Source organism: Euprymna scolopes, chromosome 31 (assembly GCF_053919585.1).
Source record: "Euprymna scolopes isolate OS-2025 chromosome 31, ASM5391958v1, whole genome shotgun sequence".
Lineage (NCBI taxonomy): Eukaryota > Metazoa > Mollusca > Cephalopoda > Sepiida > Sepiolidae > Euprymna > Euprymna scolopes.
Window position 1 is genome coordinate 86384483 of NC_136512.1, and position 17500 is coordinate 86401982.

At 33.7% G+C, this 17500-nt stretch overlaps 1 protein-coding gene across 9 annotated transcripts in view; it reads left to right on the forward strand.

Moving 5' to 3' along the window:
- Nucleotides 1–17500, forward strand: part of LOC145255836 (alpha-actinin, sarcomeric-like) — a 260402-nt gene that overhangs the window by 185396 nt on the left and 57506 nt on the right. For all 9 annotated transcript variants that reach the window (XM_080114560.1, XM_080114566.1, XM_080114561.1 and 6 more), the window contains one exon: nucleotides 15442–15523. In XM_080114560.1, coding sequence (XP_079970686.1) covers nucleotides 15442–15523 — 82 coding nt within the window. The remainder of the gene's footprint in view (nucleotides 1–15441; nucleotides 15524–17500) is intronic.

The window sequence follows — 17500 nt, forward strand, 5'->3', positions numbered from 1 at the left end:
ATATATATATATATATATATATATATATATAGACACACTTATGCTTTAACCATACATGTCACCTACCCATAATTCAATCTCTGAAAACAGATTCTGTTTTGCATATTCCGTGTCTTTGACATGCACTTAGTGTGACTCGTCAAAATCCACACTAGCTAATTTACCTGCTATTTGCATAGTGTTCCTCTGTGCTTCAACACGCAGATTAATATAAGTAACTCTGCTATCAAGAAGCACACTGCGTATCAGTGAACTATTAAGCCGTATCATTCCTCAGCAGAACTAAATTAGTGGCAGCTCAACATTTACTCGCATGTAACTTTGCACTAAGGACATAAATCTTGCAAACTCAAACTCCGAATAGCAAGTAAAAGTGATTGACAGGTCAAGACGGCGAGAAGCTTATAAAACTTGCCCATTTATGCAGTCCATACACAGAAGACACATACACACAATATATGAGAGATTTTATTTATTTTTTTTTTTTTTTTTTTCTGAACTCTGAAGAATAGGAATCTGGAAAAATATTGAAATCGTCCCATCACTAAATTTTGGTTTTAATTTCAAACCCGCTTGTTACGCTGCATGAGTTTTGCTAAAATGTCAGCCATTAAGATTTTTATATGCGTTAGGGTCGTGATTAGAGATTAATCCTATCTTCACCCCCTTTTCTTTCCTTTTTTTTTTTTTATGTCTGACTCAAATGGCAACAAAATTTATTCGCTGTTATCATTTTTGTCCAAACATGTTTCGAACTTGATATTTGCACATGACGAAGTGCAATAATTAATTTTTTTTTTTTTCAAATTATCTAACTGCAACAGTTTTAATTCTTTATAATGCATAAATATGAAAATGTAGTTTCAAACAAAAATATTTGCTTTCATACAGCATGTTCAATGTTTATTGCCCCAGTAGATAAAAACGTAGATGTTATTTTTTCCCCCCCATTCCATTTGTAGCCCTATGAAGTGTTTTTTTTTTTTTTCTTTTTTAATGATTTTTTTGCACATCGATTTTTGAAAAAAAATTTTTTTTCAATCTAGAATTCATCATGTGTGTTGGATGGAGGGGTGATATAGATAAGAGTAAATTAATAAATTAAGAACTGTTTTTGATTTGATATTTCACTTCAGTTATTAAACTTTTTCAAGAATAGCATTTATTGAGCAGTGTCAGACTAAACATACAAACATATACAGGGTGAAACGATAAATTTGTGTCACCCTAAAGAAAACAACACTACAGCTTCATTTAAAAACTTTTATTGAAAAAACAATTCAGGTAACTTGATTACGTAGTAAAGCCGACATCTATTCAATGTAGCCACCTTCAGCCTCAATCACCGGCTCAATACGGGTCTGTAACTGAGAGCATGCCTTTTCCACAAGCGCCAACAGGACTTGGGCAGACGGCAGTCATCAGGCTGGCTTTGTTGTTGTGAGAGGTCATGTTGGTGATGTTCTCAACGTATGACTAAACAAAGTAGTCCAGAACGTTCAGGTCAGGAGGAGGTGGGGCAGTGAGAGAAGGGTATAAAGTCGTAACACTCCTGAAACCAAACCTGGATCTCTTTGGACTGTTGGGCCAGTGTCAAGTCCTGCTGTCGCATCAAAGGTTTGCCTGCGGCCACCTGATTGCACTTCGAAGATGTGAGGTGGCATGATGTGTCCTTCACTTGAAACCACACCGAAAACTAGAACTGTTGCCAGAAACTTTGAACGGTGCCCTCAAGCATTGAACCGTCCGGATTTGCATTTTGAGGGTGCTGGCAATGGTCCTGCTGTCATAACTTGGATCGGTAGAGAGCATGAGTTGTACAGCAGTGTATCAGTAATTACAAGCAAGAGTTTTCTAACAAAGGATTTACGACTCATATTTTTCATCTTCCATATAGTTTTAAAGGTTGAAAAACTTCCAAGACATATAAATGTATGTGGATACGTTTGATATAACACGTAATATAATTTTTACTTCAATTTGTATTCTTGGTTAGAGACAAAAAAGATTTTTGACGCCTAATTACATGGCAATGCCCTTTAATGAGGGGAGGATATAAATCTCCATAACTGTTTAAAGAAAAATAATTTAGAAAGAAACCTCTGTCTTTAAATCAACTTGCAATTACAAGTTCTAATTTATTTTTACTGATTCACCATTTATCAAGGCCAAAAACCACTTGAAGATATAGAATTGATTGTCAGTTGAAATGATACAGAATATTCTGAGAGGATTAAAAACGATGACTGGAATTAACAAAGTTTGATGATGGGTTGGCTTACGACAAGCATTTGTTAACAAATATTTTGTAGGCTGCAGACGAGAAGTATTTTGAAAGAAACTGTACATAAAAATAATTCTACGCATGCTGCTCCTATTCGCCGTGCAATCTCGCAGCAAATAGGTCCTGGATATGACCTTAAACTATATGCAGGCTCTGGGGAGTGTGGAGCCACCCTTTAATTGCCATTGCTCCCAGGTCCACTCTGACCCGGAGTGGTAGTACCTGTTAGGGTCCCAACTATGGGTTAAATAGAAACTGACTTGCAAAAAACAAATATATTCTATTAAAAAAATTTTCTTCAAAATCACCAGACTCGGCATTAAATAACCTGAAAAGGGGTGATATGCCGTAAAACAAAAACAACCAACCAACCACAGTAAATAATTGTTGGTATAAAAACTTGGAACACAAAACTTATCAAAATAATTGAACCCAGAAAGAACTGATATACCATAGAACAAAAGAACTAAATCAAATGCTGATACTAGGATTTTAAAATAACAATTTAAGAACTTGCAATGCAATAGGTGATCTTTTTTTTCCTCTTCCCTGCAACCTCTTTCCCACAAAAGGGACATTGCGAGCCTGTCTCTGCTCTATCATTATTTTCATGTTAAGTGCTCGTCTGAGCTCCAATCTGTAGTCCCTCCTTGCCAAACTTTCACAAAAACACTCGACTGGCTACAACTGCTATCACCCCCCCCCCTCACTCTTTTGCACCTAAATCTTAAAGCAGATTCCATGAACAAAACTTCTTTCCTACAGTTGCCCGCTTGTGGATCTCTTCCACTGGCCTATTTTCCAGCTGACTACAATATAGCTGTCTTCAAGTCCAATGTAAACAAGTTTTTGTTAAGCTATCCCCTTGAAAAAATCTTATTCTACCCAATATTCACCACTACGCTGTTATGCCAGTGCCCTCCGTCCACTCCTCTATTTGCCGCCAAATATATTTTTTATGCAATAAATAAATTTTTTAATCATGAAACTCACACTTGATGGAAATTAACGTGCAACTGACGCACAAACATAAACAAACACCTCATTTACTTGTTGACCTGTACATTGAAGGCCAGTTGGGCTGACAAGCCATAAGAGTAAAGTTTTTTTTTTCTGAAAGATGATTTGAAAGTACAATTTGGTGGTATAGAGTTAACCTTTATCATCATGCCTTTATAAGTGATGACTCCTTTGTAAAAAGAAAAATGTAGTTGAAATCTGTTCACAAATTAAAGCAAAGCAGATATAAATGTTCCCTTAAAAACATAATGCGTCAACTTCTATTGGTACAAATATGTTCACCCCTCCCTCCCTTTCCTTTTGCCGATTTAAAATTTTGCGTGTGGGTGGCATAATATTTTAAATTTAGCTTATTGTTCGCTCGCTTTCTTAAAAGAACTGTGAACAAGAAAGATAAGAAAAATAAAAGGAAGGCTAAAAAAAAAAAAAAAATTGTTTTTGCCAAATTTAGATCCTGACTTAAATCTTGTTGCAATGTAGACCAGGCAATAGAATTGGGGGAGTGGGAGGGGGGGGGGGTTCTGGCAAGAAATCCCCCCCACACACGAACACATACATTCTTTCATGCCTTTTGTTTGTCTGGTTAAGACCTGTTTCAGAATTTTATCACACTTTCTCACAATTGACAGGACAGTGCTCCTCTCCTCCTCTTTCTCCTACTGAAGAACTCAACAAGCTCTTGAGATTTTATTTTTTTAATTTTATATTAAAGAATTGAACGTACTCCCCCATTGAGCTGATGTGATGGGTAGCACTAAGAGGTGAGGGGTTTACAAACCTCTTGAAGAGTTTAACTATCCCAGAGTTGATCTGATATGACTTGGGTCTATATATATATATATATATATATATATATATATATAATCTAAAGAAAATATTTTTTAAAGGGAACTTCCTCCTAATCCACATTGCCAACCAAAAGAAAAACACTTGCCTTCTACTCCCTCCAGCCCCCCCCCCCGTCTATTAGGGCATGCAAGAATGGAGTTGGAGGCATCCCTCCTTTCACCCATCTCTTCAGATGTAGTAGGTCCACTTTGCTTTTACCGCTTGTGTCTTTTCAAAAACACATTCTCCTTTTAATAAACATCTTGACAACACATGATGTTGAACCAATAAACGCCTTGGAGATTGGCTGCTGGTGCTTGTGAGGGGTTTGAGCTGCCCAAGGAGAGGAGACTCTTTATGTGAGGAATAGCAACCTGATCAGGAGGGAGGGAGGAAAGGGTCCCCATTATTATTTTTTTAATCCTAAACAAGACATTATCGCTTGGATCATGAGATGTTACTATTTAGGATCATGTCTTAACTGGGGACTGTGGGGAGTTGTCTGTTCACATTACATTTAAACTTCTGCAGGTTAGTACAGTCAGGGAAACAGGGAATTCCAAAGTCTAACAGTCCAATGGAATAAACTATTACAGTAGAGGATTTTCTGCCATCTAGGGGCCGTAACAGTGAAGGGTGGAATTTTGCTGCTTGTCTGGTTAGTTGGGAGACCGTACGTTGATGGGGCAAGTACTATGAGCTCACTTATAGGATTTTTTACAAGTAAAAAAAGCCAAACAAAAAGAAGTATAATTCTTGATTGCCTTTCGTTTTCTGTCAAACGATCATAAAATCATCAAATACAATAAATACATACCAGAATAATTCTATTTCCGCCTTACTGAACTCTTTTATTACAAACTAGCAGAGATAAGTACGTCCAAGGATGGAATACTGCTGCCATATCTGGGGAGGAGCTGCTAAAAACAGCCTATCCTGCCTTGACAGAGTACAAAATAGACTTTGTGGCTTAGTGGGGGATGCCCTTTTCTCTACCATGCAACCTCTCTCCCACAGAAGAGACGTTGCGAGCCTATCCTTGTTTTATCGTTATTTCCCTGGCAGGTGCTCGTCTGAACTCCAATCTCTGGTCCCCCCCCCTCGCCAGTCTTTCATGAAAAACACCCGTCTAGCTGAATCCACTGTGAAACATTTTCCCCACTCTTTATCTGTGCCTAAATCAAAATGTGGATTCCATGAACAAAGCTTCTTTCTTAGAACTGCACGCCTGTGGAACTCTGTTCCGTCTGCCTGCTTCCCACCTGGCTACAACTTGGATGTCTTCAAGTCCAACGTTAACAAATTCCTAATGAACCGCCCCCCCTTAAGTAAACACTTCATCAAATCTCCACACTAACGTTAATGTACTTGCAATAACCCTTATCCCTGAGTGGCTTCCGGGCCTTGATAAGTGGTGACCACTGTGTAAAAAAAAAAAAGAGCTAACTGGCGTTGCCCAGAGCAAAAGTAAGATGTTTCTATTAAAAAATTTATCTCTTTACCTCTCTATTTGTCTATTCATCTCACTTTTTCTTTTCCCTCTTCCTCTCTCCAATCCTCTGTCCAACCCATTCCTCTCTCTGGACGTACATACACAGAACTTTCCTTTATATAGATTTCTCAAGCGTAAGTCGGCATAAAGGAAGTAACTTCTTGATAAAAAAAAAAAAAAAAAAAAATTTCCTTCCCTTTAGGACATAAACTGAAAAACCTTTTAGGAAATATGGTTCAGTTGATCACCCAGGAATGAATGTATATTTTTTATTTCATAGATATTATTCGTCTAGGCCAACAGTGATCAAGAATGTACCAACTTTGTGGGTTTTTTCTTTGTAGTTTTTGATTTTAAGCTGGATATAAACAACTACTCTTTATTTCTCAGAAGGTCTCTCTATCTCTTTTTTTAACTTTACTGAAGAATCACCATTTATCTTACGGTGGGCTTTTGTCGGATTAAGGATAAATGAGAAATATTTATCAGTTGAATAAAGAAGAATATTATAAGAGGATTAGAAATTATCTACAGAACGAATAAAATCTGATTACATAAGATTTGAAGGCAGCCATATTGTAATCTGCAGATAAGTAGTCTTTGGGTAATGAGTCCTGCAGAAAAATGCCTTAAGTTGCAAGAGGGTTGGCTGGCCAAGACAACGTTGGAAGCAAGTGATTGGTCAAAACTGTACAGTTGATTGGCTGAACCGTGAGAACTAGAGAGAGTTTGCATAATATCAGACTCCTGAATAAAAATAGCAACTTGTGTTCAATTAATTGTATTGTTTTACCATTCCCCCAAAGAAAAGGTTGGTATGCTGTGAAATGAGCCAAAACAATTCATTGAATATATTTATAGTAATTGACAAAGTCCTGGTGTGGCTAGGCGTTGCAGAGTCTGCTGCGCACGCTTATGACATGAAATAAAAATCATCATTAAAGCCTCTCAACCAATTTTTGGTATTAACCACAAACCAACTGTCCCCAATGTATGATCGGTCTTCTTCACATCTGCCTACAGCTATGTTTGTAGTTAGTCTGCCTTTCGTTTTCATTTCTTGCGACTTTCGAAAAAGGGCAGATCTTGTACAAGATGAAGATCTCTGAAGAAGGTGGCCATCTTCAATGACATTGTAGGATTTGTTACGTTCATTTTCCATTTGTGAGAAGAGACGTCAAATGAATAGAATAGAAATGTTCAAATTGCAACTTAAAATTCAGTGGAAATAATTAAAAACAAAACCCCAAAAAACAATTTGTGTTGTTGAATATATATATAACTTATATATATATATATATATATATAACTTATATATATATGCACACTGACAATTTTTTTGTCGCTATTATCAAAATCAGGATAGATGAATTTCAAGATATAAGTTTCATTTACAATTAAACTTCTAGTATATGGACAAAGGGAGAGAGAGAGAGAGAGAGAGAGAGACGTTAAGTTGTAAGGGGTTGGTTGGTGTGTAGCTTGCCAACAGATGTCAAGATGTCGATCACGCTTGCGGCTGTTGGTTGGCTCTCTTCTGTTGTTCATTTTGGTCTTATATCATCACAAATCAACATCCCTGGAATTGTAAACATCAAGATATTACATTCTTCATTTTTAATTTGCATTGCATAATTCATAACTTCTGACCTTGGAATGTAAACAGCTCTTTGTTTATATTTAATTACAATTCCGGTCATTTTTATGGGACACCAAAAATGTAGAAAACCTCCATCCGGAATGTACATGTAGGCATACCTCTGCTTTTAAATGTACATCGTCATGTCTCTATATCGATCATTTGATATGCCATAGAACTCATGAACCAAACAAGTTACCTTTGCAACTCTAGAAAGACGTGTACCATTTCAAAAAACATCAGCAACAGTTATGCTGCATCATCGAATAGAATGCGGTCGGATCTTGAAGATTTAAAACCAAAAAGTGTTATAATACATTGACCTTCAATTCTTTCACGTGCAAACAAATTGTAAAATTTTCATGAAACTCTTGCTAAACGAAACTGAGATTGCTTATATAAGAAAATCTTCTGAGGAATCCAACGCTGACTAGAAAAGTCAAATTTGATATCGATATTTTAAATATTTTTCTCTGTTTGCATCAATTATAGCTAAACATTTGTCGAAATGAGGACATTTATTTGTCATCATTTTAAGCAGTTAATTGATTTTCTTCATTTTTTAACAAATAGTACCATTCCCCCCCCCCTACCCCTATTATTTAAAATTTTTTTAATCTTCTGTGGTTCAGTGTTCCTGGTTATTTTTTTTTATTATTAATTTTTTTTTTTTTTTTTTTCCTATTTAAAACTTTTTAAAAATTTTCTGTGGTTCAGTGTTCCTGGTTATTTGTTATTTATTTTTTTGTCCGTTGCCTTCCCATGTTTTGTTGCTTTTTGTTTTGGTTTTAACTCAAAATAACATTTTGCATGGCATGGTTTTACTTAATCTTTTATCTTCGTGCGAACCGGTAATTAAATATTTTTAAAAATATTTTGTCTATTGGCTTTTATTATCTAACTTCAATCACTGTAACGCTAACCTTTCTTATACTCCTAACCTCCTCGCTCACCCGCCATGTTTCTCATTTTTATAAAAAAAAAAAAAATGAAACAATGCATTGAATGTATTTTTATTGAATTTTTTTTCTTTTCGTTTTTCATTTTGTTTCATAAAAACATGCTTAAAAAAGAAAAATGTTTTTTTAATTTTGTAATTCTTTTTTGCATACCCAAATATGCAACAGTTGTTCAATAAAGAAGGAATAATTGTTAATTAATAAATTGTCCTTTTTCAAAAATAATATGCAAATATCAGGCAGTTTGGTTGGTAATTTAAAAAAAAAAAAAATGTCCATCCAGCTATTCGTACTATCTGCACTTTGGTTTATTTGAATTTGTAATGAAAAGAAAGCAATTTCAACTTTTTTTTTTCTCCATTTTAAATAAAGTACACAAAAAAGTTACAGAATGGATGAATATTTAAAAATGTCAAAAAATTGAAGCAAGTTAATAACCAAATGGTGCCATATTAATAGAACTCTCAAAATCCTATTTAAAAAGAAACCAAAAAAGATATGCAAGAAAAAATGGAAGTAAAAACTTTAGAACTAAGACAGATGGATAAATCTATTAATTAAAGATAAAAATTAGTTAATTAATTTAACTTATTAATTAATCCTCAATTTAATCATAAATAATATTGTCAATCATCTTGTATATAAATTAAAGATATTTTATTGATGTTAATAACTTTTTTAATGAAAAAGTTTACGATAAAATCTGTTTTGTAAGTCATTTGAAGAAAATATTGGTATGTGTTCAAAAATCGATTTTATTATTTTGATCATTAGTCATAATTAAAAGATGAAACTTTTACACTTTTACACATAATTCCTACGTTTGTCATCTATAATACCAAAACCAAATTGCATATTTTAAAATTCTGACCCTATCTCCCATCATTAGTTAAGAATTCGATTGGAAAAATGCTAGCTAAACAAATTTGGAGGTTAGTTTAATTAACAATTGGTTTAATCATGAATAATATTTTTCTCCCATTTCATTGATGTTTATAGTTTTTTAACAAAATGTACATAAAATCTTTTAATCGTATGAAACAAATGTTGCTCGTGTTTTAAGAAAAATTGTATATTCGATTATGGTGAAAATTGTTATCAAAATCAATGTATTAAACTTTTACAAATCAATAATAATAATAGATGACCTGGAGCTCGCATAACATTTTAAATCTGTGACTGTAAAAAAAGGAAAAGAAAGAAAAACACAATTTGTAATTTAGAAATAGCTCGCAGCTTGTAGAGAATAAAGTTGATCTCTTTAAAGAACATTTGAACACAATTTGTCTCAGAAATAAAACGATATTGTTAAATAGAATTGTTTAAATTAAAATAAAAACAACCATCGAATTAAAAATAATAATAAAGAAAAATAATTAATCAAACGTTCTTTTGCGAAACCAATATTCAATTTAAGCTTGCTAATAAGCAGTATATGAAAAGACGGTGCATCTATTGTGTAAAATTGAATTAACTTGAAATAGGGCTCAACTTTTGCATTCATTTTGATTAAAGCAAGTATATTAATTTAACTTAAAAACATACATATATATATATTTATCTTTTTCTTCATTTTCTAAGTAAATTATTGTTAGTTAAATTTGAAGCAACTAATTCTATTCTGTTGAGCTGATTCAAAAAATGTGATGTCATCCTGTTTGAATTAATTCATATTCTTATTTGGAATTTTGTTGTCACAGAATTGGTTTGAAGTAATGTTTCCCCTGCAAATAGGTTGTAAACAAAATTGGTGTTACGGATAAGTCTGGGCTCGATCAACAGAAAACAGGGTTTGGCCGAAATAGGTTCCTGATATAAAATATTTCCTGTTACTTCTGGTTTTCGTCTAAAAAGTTTACGTTTACAATGCAATCATATGCAGTTTCTATGATTTTTTTTCAGAAAAATTGGTATTTTAAGTATTTTCGTTTGGTAAAAAAAAAAATACTTGAAATACCAATTCTTCTAAAATGAATTTAAAAAAAAAAAAAATCATAGAATCTGTTTGAATATATTTGTATTGTGTAAACCTCTATTTTTAAACAAAACCGGAAGTAGCAGGAAATATTTTATATCAGGAACCTGTTTTGATCAAACACCATTTTGTTGATTTAGAGTCAGGACTTATTTTGTTACGCTACAGAATTATGTCTGTTTTTTTTTTTTTTGGCTAAATGAAACTAGAAAAAACAAATGTTAATTACTTAATGTACTTGTTCTTTGTCAGTTTTTTTTCTTGTGCCAAACTTTTTAAATATACATGTTTTATAAAATTTTTTGTTTTAATTGAAAGTTGCAACTAACTTATTTTTTCCTTGGGTTAAGCCTTAATTCATTCAAATAATTTTGCAACGTTCTAAAAAGGTGATTTGTTGCTAGCAGACTCGAAGAATATGGTGGATGACCCTCAATTCCTTGTGGCTTCATCTTTCTTGCTGTTTGGGTTCTATCATTATAATAATGAAAGATGGTATCCTATAAAATACCAAATATCTAGGAAAAATGTGCATCATCCACCATATTCTCTTGGCTTTGTACCAACTGAGTACCACTTTAGAAGTTTATACAATTTTTCTTTTTCAGTTCAAAACGTAAGTTTTAAGAATCTACCATTAAAAAGTTTGACATTAAGCATAAAATATGTGCCTTTAAGAAACAGACAAAACTTTTGTAACAAATGTTATGAGGGAAACAAAGATGTAAAATTATGGCTTTCAGCCTTTCCAAGATAAATCGACAAACTTGTAAGGATTTGCCAACTTAATGGAACTTTGTAAATTTGTTTCATTATTTGTAATGATTGATTTATTTTATATGCTGTGTATAATATATCCATTTGTGGATTCCGCTGTAACTCTGGATTAACGCATAAAAAAAAAAAAAAAACGAAAGCATAATGATAGCCAATGACATTTGAAAGAATTAGTTATCATTGAATTAGATTCGTTTTTTTTTATTTATTTTTTTTTTTTTGTTACGTGGTGGCCCGCTTGAAATCCTGACTGATAATACTTCTACATTTCGATGTCAAGAATTTCAGAAATTCACATACAAATGAGGGAATAGAATGTGTTAACGATGTACGTATTTTCCTGAAAGTAACGGTATAGCGGAGCAGTGTCACCACACCGTCCAAAGATTGCAGCCAGGAGGCAGTTGTATACTGGTATAATATGATACCCAAGGACGATGCAACACTAGCAACTGCAGCAACCAATGTGATTTACTGATTTGAATAGTTGTTAGTTGTTGCCACTCCATATAAAGTGGAAGACCATGTTTGGGTGAAACCTCTGAATTCTCGGTGCACTATAAGATTTGGCAGCTGACAAATAGATAAAAAAATAAGTCCTCAGACTATGTTGATTGATGTGTTGTATTTTATTGACTTATGATTTATTTAATCAGGCAATTCATCGATTTTTGTCTCGGCACTCTGTTTGGATTTGTCATTTTGAATTTTCTATCGTGAATCGCTTTTTTTTCTTTTTTTTTTCTCCAATTTTGTTACTTATCATCTCTATAGAAGTTCTATACTTTTTATTTTTTTTATTTTCCTCTGAAGAAAAAACCTAATTTTTAAAACTTCATTTTCTTTTTTTTTATTATATTAATTTACCTATAATATTAAGCATCCATTTATTAAGATAGGGTAAATATGTACATATATATACACTAATATTGAAGCGGTTGATCGGAATTGGGGGAAAATCGGAACTTTTAGGGGTATTGGAACCTGAAAAATTACCTATTTTTTTATGCCAAAAACGATTCTTTTAATTGTCTTTTTTTTTTTTTTTGTTTAATTTTTTTTTAATGTAAAATCTTCCACAATATTTATTAATTTTGAACTAATTGTGAAACTAAAATCTGTAGAAGTGTATGTTTTGATGCTTGAAAAGATATTTGCACATTTAACATGTTTTTGCAATAATTGGGGGAAAAATATCTACTTTAAAGTTGACTATTTGGAGATTTAAAAAGAATCGAATCTATTGGGAATTTAGTAACAAATCTGTAATTGGAATCATTCCATCACTAGTGTGTGTGTGTGTGTATATATATACACACACACACAAATTTATTTATACAAACATTTTTGATTACATATGTGCATGTTTCTACAGAGATTCTTTTCAAGAAATGCGTTTGGTCTCTGTGAATAGTCACTACATGGACATATATGCACATGTTAAGGTAGGATCCATTAAGATTGAGCATCAATTTAGAGAAGATTGGATTTAATGTAAAATATTTTTAGTAATCTATGTACATTATTGGCTACAAATGTGCATACATGTTTCTGCAGTGCTTTTTTTTTTTTTTTTTTTTTTTTTCTTCATAGATATATCTTTAGGCCAACGTATCTAAGACAAAACTGAAGAATATTCTTGAATTTGGCTTTGATGAATATGCTGGCCTGAAGACTTAGTTTCTCTGAAAAGAGGCACTGCAGTAACATGTATGCACATATGTAGCTAATAATGTTTATATAAATATGATCACACACTGTTCGTTCATCAAGGACACAAGAGTTCCTGTGGGTTTACATTTAGGAAACTAAAACTATACAACCATTATATTACAGACCTGAGAGCTTTGCTACAATGACATGACAAAATTTTACTGTAACTAGAATCTCATCAGATGAATGAGCACTTAAATGAAAAGAATGAGTTTTCACCTGACGAGATCTCGGTTATTAGTCACTACAGATCGAAACAGTCATGCCAGTGTAGCGAAACTTGTTCATGACTGTATAAATAAATATTAATATATAAAAGCTCTGCTGGTTTATTGAGCACTAATATATAAACACAGTGAATATTCTCTGGATTTTTATCCTACAAATACATTAACCTGGACCACCTGCATATATATATATATATATATATATATATATATATTTGTAGTCATCAACATACAGTCCTGTTTCGTTGTATCACAACTCATCAGTGCCACTAGACTAGCATCTCTCCCAAGCTAAGGATTGAACCTAGAACCATCGTTTTGACAGTCGGCAGTTCTCATAAAAAAATAGGTAATTTTTCAGGTTCCGATATCCCAGTCGGCAGTTCTCCCACTCGACCATGGTATCGACGCCCGTAAATAACTTGTCGGAATGTCTATTTAAATAGACACCCGCCACCACTTTTATAGTGCTCAAATCGCCTGTTCGTAAACAAACAAACAACGAGCTTTGCATTTTCAGCCGATTAAGTAGTGGGTGAGATTATTTACGACAGTGCTCTACCTAAAGAGGGGGGCTTAAAATATATTTGTAGTCATCGACATACAGTCCTGTTTCATTGTATCACAACTCATCAGTGCCGCTAGACTAGCACCTCTTCCAAGCTAAGGATTGAACCTAGAACCGTCGTGTTGACAGTCGGCAGTCCTCATAAAAAAATAGCTAATTTTTCAGGTTCCGATACCCCTAAAAGTTCCGATTTTCCCCCAATTCCGATTAACCGCCTCAATAATAGTGTATATATATGTACATATTTATCCTATCTTAATAAATGGATGCTTAATATTATTGGTAAATTTATATAATAAAAAAAAGAAGAAATAAATATATATATTTCAGAATAAAATTATCTAGCAATCAACTAGTATGGAAACCTGTGATTATAAGTTTTACAAAATATATTTTAATTGTGATTTTCCATGTCTCACTGACTTTAGCAAATAAGGTGTAATATTTTAAATGTATTCTTTGTCTTACATAGAATAATAAAAATCTTTTGATATGAAATTTAAATATTTCACGTCATAAATTTTTAAAGTTATTGAATGACTAAAATTTGACATGTTTATATATAAAATACATTTGAAAAAAAAAGCTTATAGTTTACAATTAAAATTTGACATATTTATGTATAAAATACATTTGGGGGAAAAAAAAAGCTTATAGTTTACAATTAAAATTTGACATATATATAAAATACATTTGAAAAAAAAAATTACTATTCGACTGTTTTACGATTCCTTTTGCATTTGACCTGCACATTTAACTTTGTTCTTGTGGGAAGGAAAGTAAATAACCACTCGAAACTGATGAAGAATTCGATAATAATAAATATGTTGGCACATCCATAAAATGACATTTAATCCAATATTGTTTATAAGTTGAAAGCGCAAATCAAATTGACTCCTATCATGCAATTTTATATTTTGTCTTATCAATAGTTATAACTATCCGGTATAGCTTGGGAATAAAACAGGAAATGGAAATTAATTTTGGCTTCAGTTTTGTAATCCAAATTGATGTTGATCAAGTTAAAAGAAAAATTAATGTGTAAACTTTCCTTTTTAATATTTAAGTGATGGGACGATTCCAATATAATTACGAATCTTAATGTCAGATTCCGTTTTTATTTATTTTAGTTTTTAATGTCTAAATATTTTAGCTATAGAGATTTTCTGATTATTGTAAAAAGCCATATATATAATATGTGTATATATTTTTTGCAAAAGTAAGATTACACTTACAGAGGCAATCTATAGATGTTAATTTTTCTAATAATTTCAAGTCAAATATCATTTTATCATTCGTATCAGCAATAAAAAAACTAAATTTTTAACAAAAGAAAACCAAAATAAATTAAAGAATTGTCTTTGGCATCTGAAAATAAACACAAATTTTCCAATTCCAATCCCTCAAAAAAAAGTTCTGAGTTTTACGATTCCTGATTCCAATAAATCGTCCTAACACTAATATTTGACAATAAGCATGGTTTAAGATATTTATTTTTGCAGAAGTCAGGGGAGATAATTCGTTACATGATTACTTTAATGTTGTATGTGAGAGAAAATATCTCCACTCTAAAAATTTTATTTAGCGGAATATTTATTTTTATAAAATAAGATCAGCGAAATAAAATATATTTGTGCTAATAACAGTGGAAGGAGGCAAAAAATCTGAAGCAACTCTTATAAAAATCTCTAAAAATGTGGCAAAATAGATAAGTGTTAGAAAAAAAAAACTTCATAAGAAATATTTTCATATAAAATCAGACCAACATTAAAGTATAAATTCCCAATCTGTATTGAGCATATAGATAATTGGGGATATAAATCAAATATTAAACTATTTGATTTTTTTTTATCATTTTTTGATTTGTTAGAATTTCAAAGGATTGTACTGCTGAATTTATATAATTTCAATTTTTTTTTTCAATTTTATTCATTTATTTTTTTTTCAAATCTTGTTCAGGACAATCCACTGGAAAACTTGAACACTGCCTTTGATGTTGCTGAAAAATATCTGGATATTCCAAGAATGTTGGATGCTGAAGGTAAAAATACGAAATTTCATTTGTACCTTTTTGTTTTAATGACTTTGTTTTTGCACTAAATTTATTCAACTTCAGAGTTTTCAAATCATTGTGAACTTAGTTTTTGAAAAGTTTGTCAGATAAAATTATGTAAATTAATTATAAGAGATGAGGTCAACATTAAGGAATACACACACACACACAAACACACACACACACACACATATATATACATATATATATATATATATATATATATATATATATATATATATATATATCATCCATTGTCTTCTGGTTTGTGTGTCTCTCTGTAATCTTCTGGTTTGTGTGTCTCTCTGTAATCTTCTGGTTTGTGTGTCTCTCTGTAATCTTCTGGTTTGTGTGTCTCTCTGTAATCTTCTGGTTTGTGTGTCTCTCTGTAATCTTCTGGTTTGTGTGTCTCTCTGTAATCTTCTGGTTTGTGTGTCTCTCTGTAATCTTCTGGTTTGTGTGTCTCTCTGTAATCTTCTGGTTTGTGTGTCTCTGTAATCTTCTGGTTTGTGTGTCTCTCTGTAATCTTCTGGTTTGTGTGTCTCTCTGTAATCTTCTGGTTTGTGTGTCTCTCTGTAATCTTCTGGTTTGTGTGTCTCTCTGTAATCTTCTGGTTTGTGTGTCTCTCTGTAATCTTCTGGTTTGTGTGTCTCTCTGTAATCTTCTGGTTTGTGTGTCTCTCTGTAATCTTCTGGTTTGTGTGTCTCTCTGTAATCTTCTGGTTTGTGTGTCTCTCTGTAATCTTCTGGTTTGTGTGTGTCTCTCTCTCTAGTCTTCCGCCCTCTCTCTCTCTAGTCTTCCGCCCTCTCTCTCTCTAGTCTTCCGCCCCCCCTCTCTCTAGTCTTCCGCCCCCCCTCTCTCTAGTCTTCCGCCCCCCCCCCTCTCTCTAGTCTTCCGCCCCCCCTCTCTCTCTCTAGTCTTCCGCCCCCCCTCTCTCTCTCTAGTCTTCCGCCCCCCCTCTCTCTCTCTAGTCTTCCGCCCCCCTCTCTCTCTCTAGTCTTCCGCCCCCCTCTCTCTCTCCCTAGTCTTCCGCCCCCCCTCTCTCTCTCCCTAGTCTTCCGCCCCCCTCTCTCTCTCCCTAGTCTTCCGCCCCCCTCTCTCTCTCTAGTCTTCCGCCCCCCTCTCTCTCTCTAGTCTTCCGCCCCCCTCTCTCTCTCTAGTCTTCCGCCACCCTCTCTCTCTCTAGTCTTCCGCCCCCCCTCTCTCTAGTCTTCTCTCTCTCTCTCTAGTCTTCTCTCTCTCTCTAGTCTTCTCTCTCTCTCTCTAGTCTTCTCTCTCTCTCTAGTCTTCTCTCTCTCTCTAGTCTTCTCTCTCTCTCTAGTCTTCTCTCTCTCTCTAGTCTTCTCTCTCTCTCTAGTCTTCTCTCTCTCTCTAGTCTTCTCTCTCTCTCTAGTCTTCTCTCTCTCTCTAGTCTTCTCTCTCTCTCTCTAGTCTTCTCTCTCTCTCTCTAGTCTTCTCTCTCTCTCTCTAGTCTTCTCTCTCTCTCTAGTCTTCTCTCTCTCTCTAGTCTTCTCTCTCTCTCTAGTCTTCTCTCTCTCTCTAGTCTTCTCTCTCTCTCTAGTCTTCTCTCTCTCTCTAGTCTTCTCTCTCTCTCTAGTCTTCTCTCTCTCTCTAGTCTTCTCTCTCTCTCTAGTCTTCTCTCTCTCTCTAGTCTTCTCTCTCTCTCTAGTCTTCTCTCTCTCTCTAGTCTTCTCTCTCTCTCTAGTCTTCTCTCTCTCTCTAGTCTTCTCTCTCTCTCTAGTCTTCTCTCTCTCTCTAGTCTTCTCTCTCTCTCTAGTCTTCTCTCTCTCTCTAGTCTTCTCTCTCTCTCTAGTCTTCTCTCTCTCTCTAGTCTTCTCTCTCTCTCTAGTCTTCTCTCTCTCTCTAGTCTTCTCTCTCTCTCTAGTCTTCTCTCTCTCTCTAGTCTTCTCTCTCTCTCTCTCTCTAGTCTTCTCTCTCTCTCTCTCTCTCTAGTCTTCTCTCTCT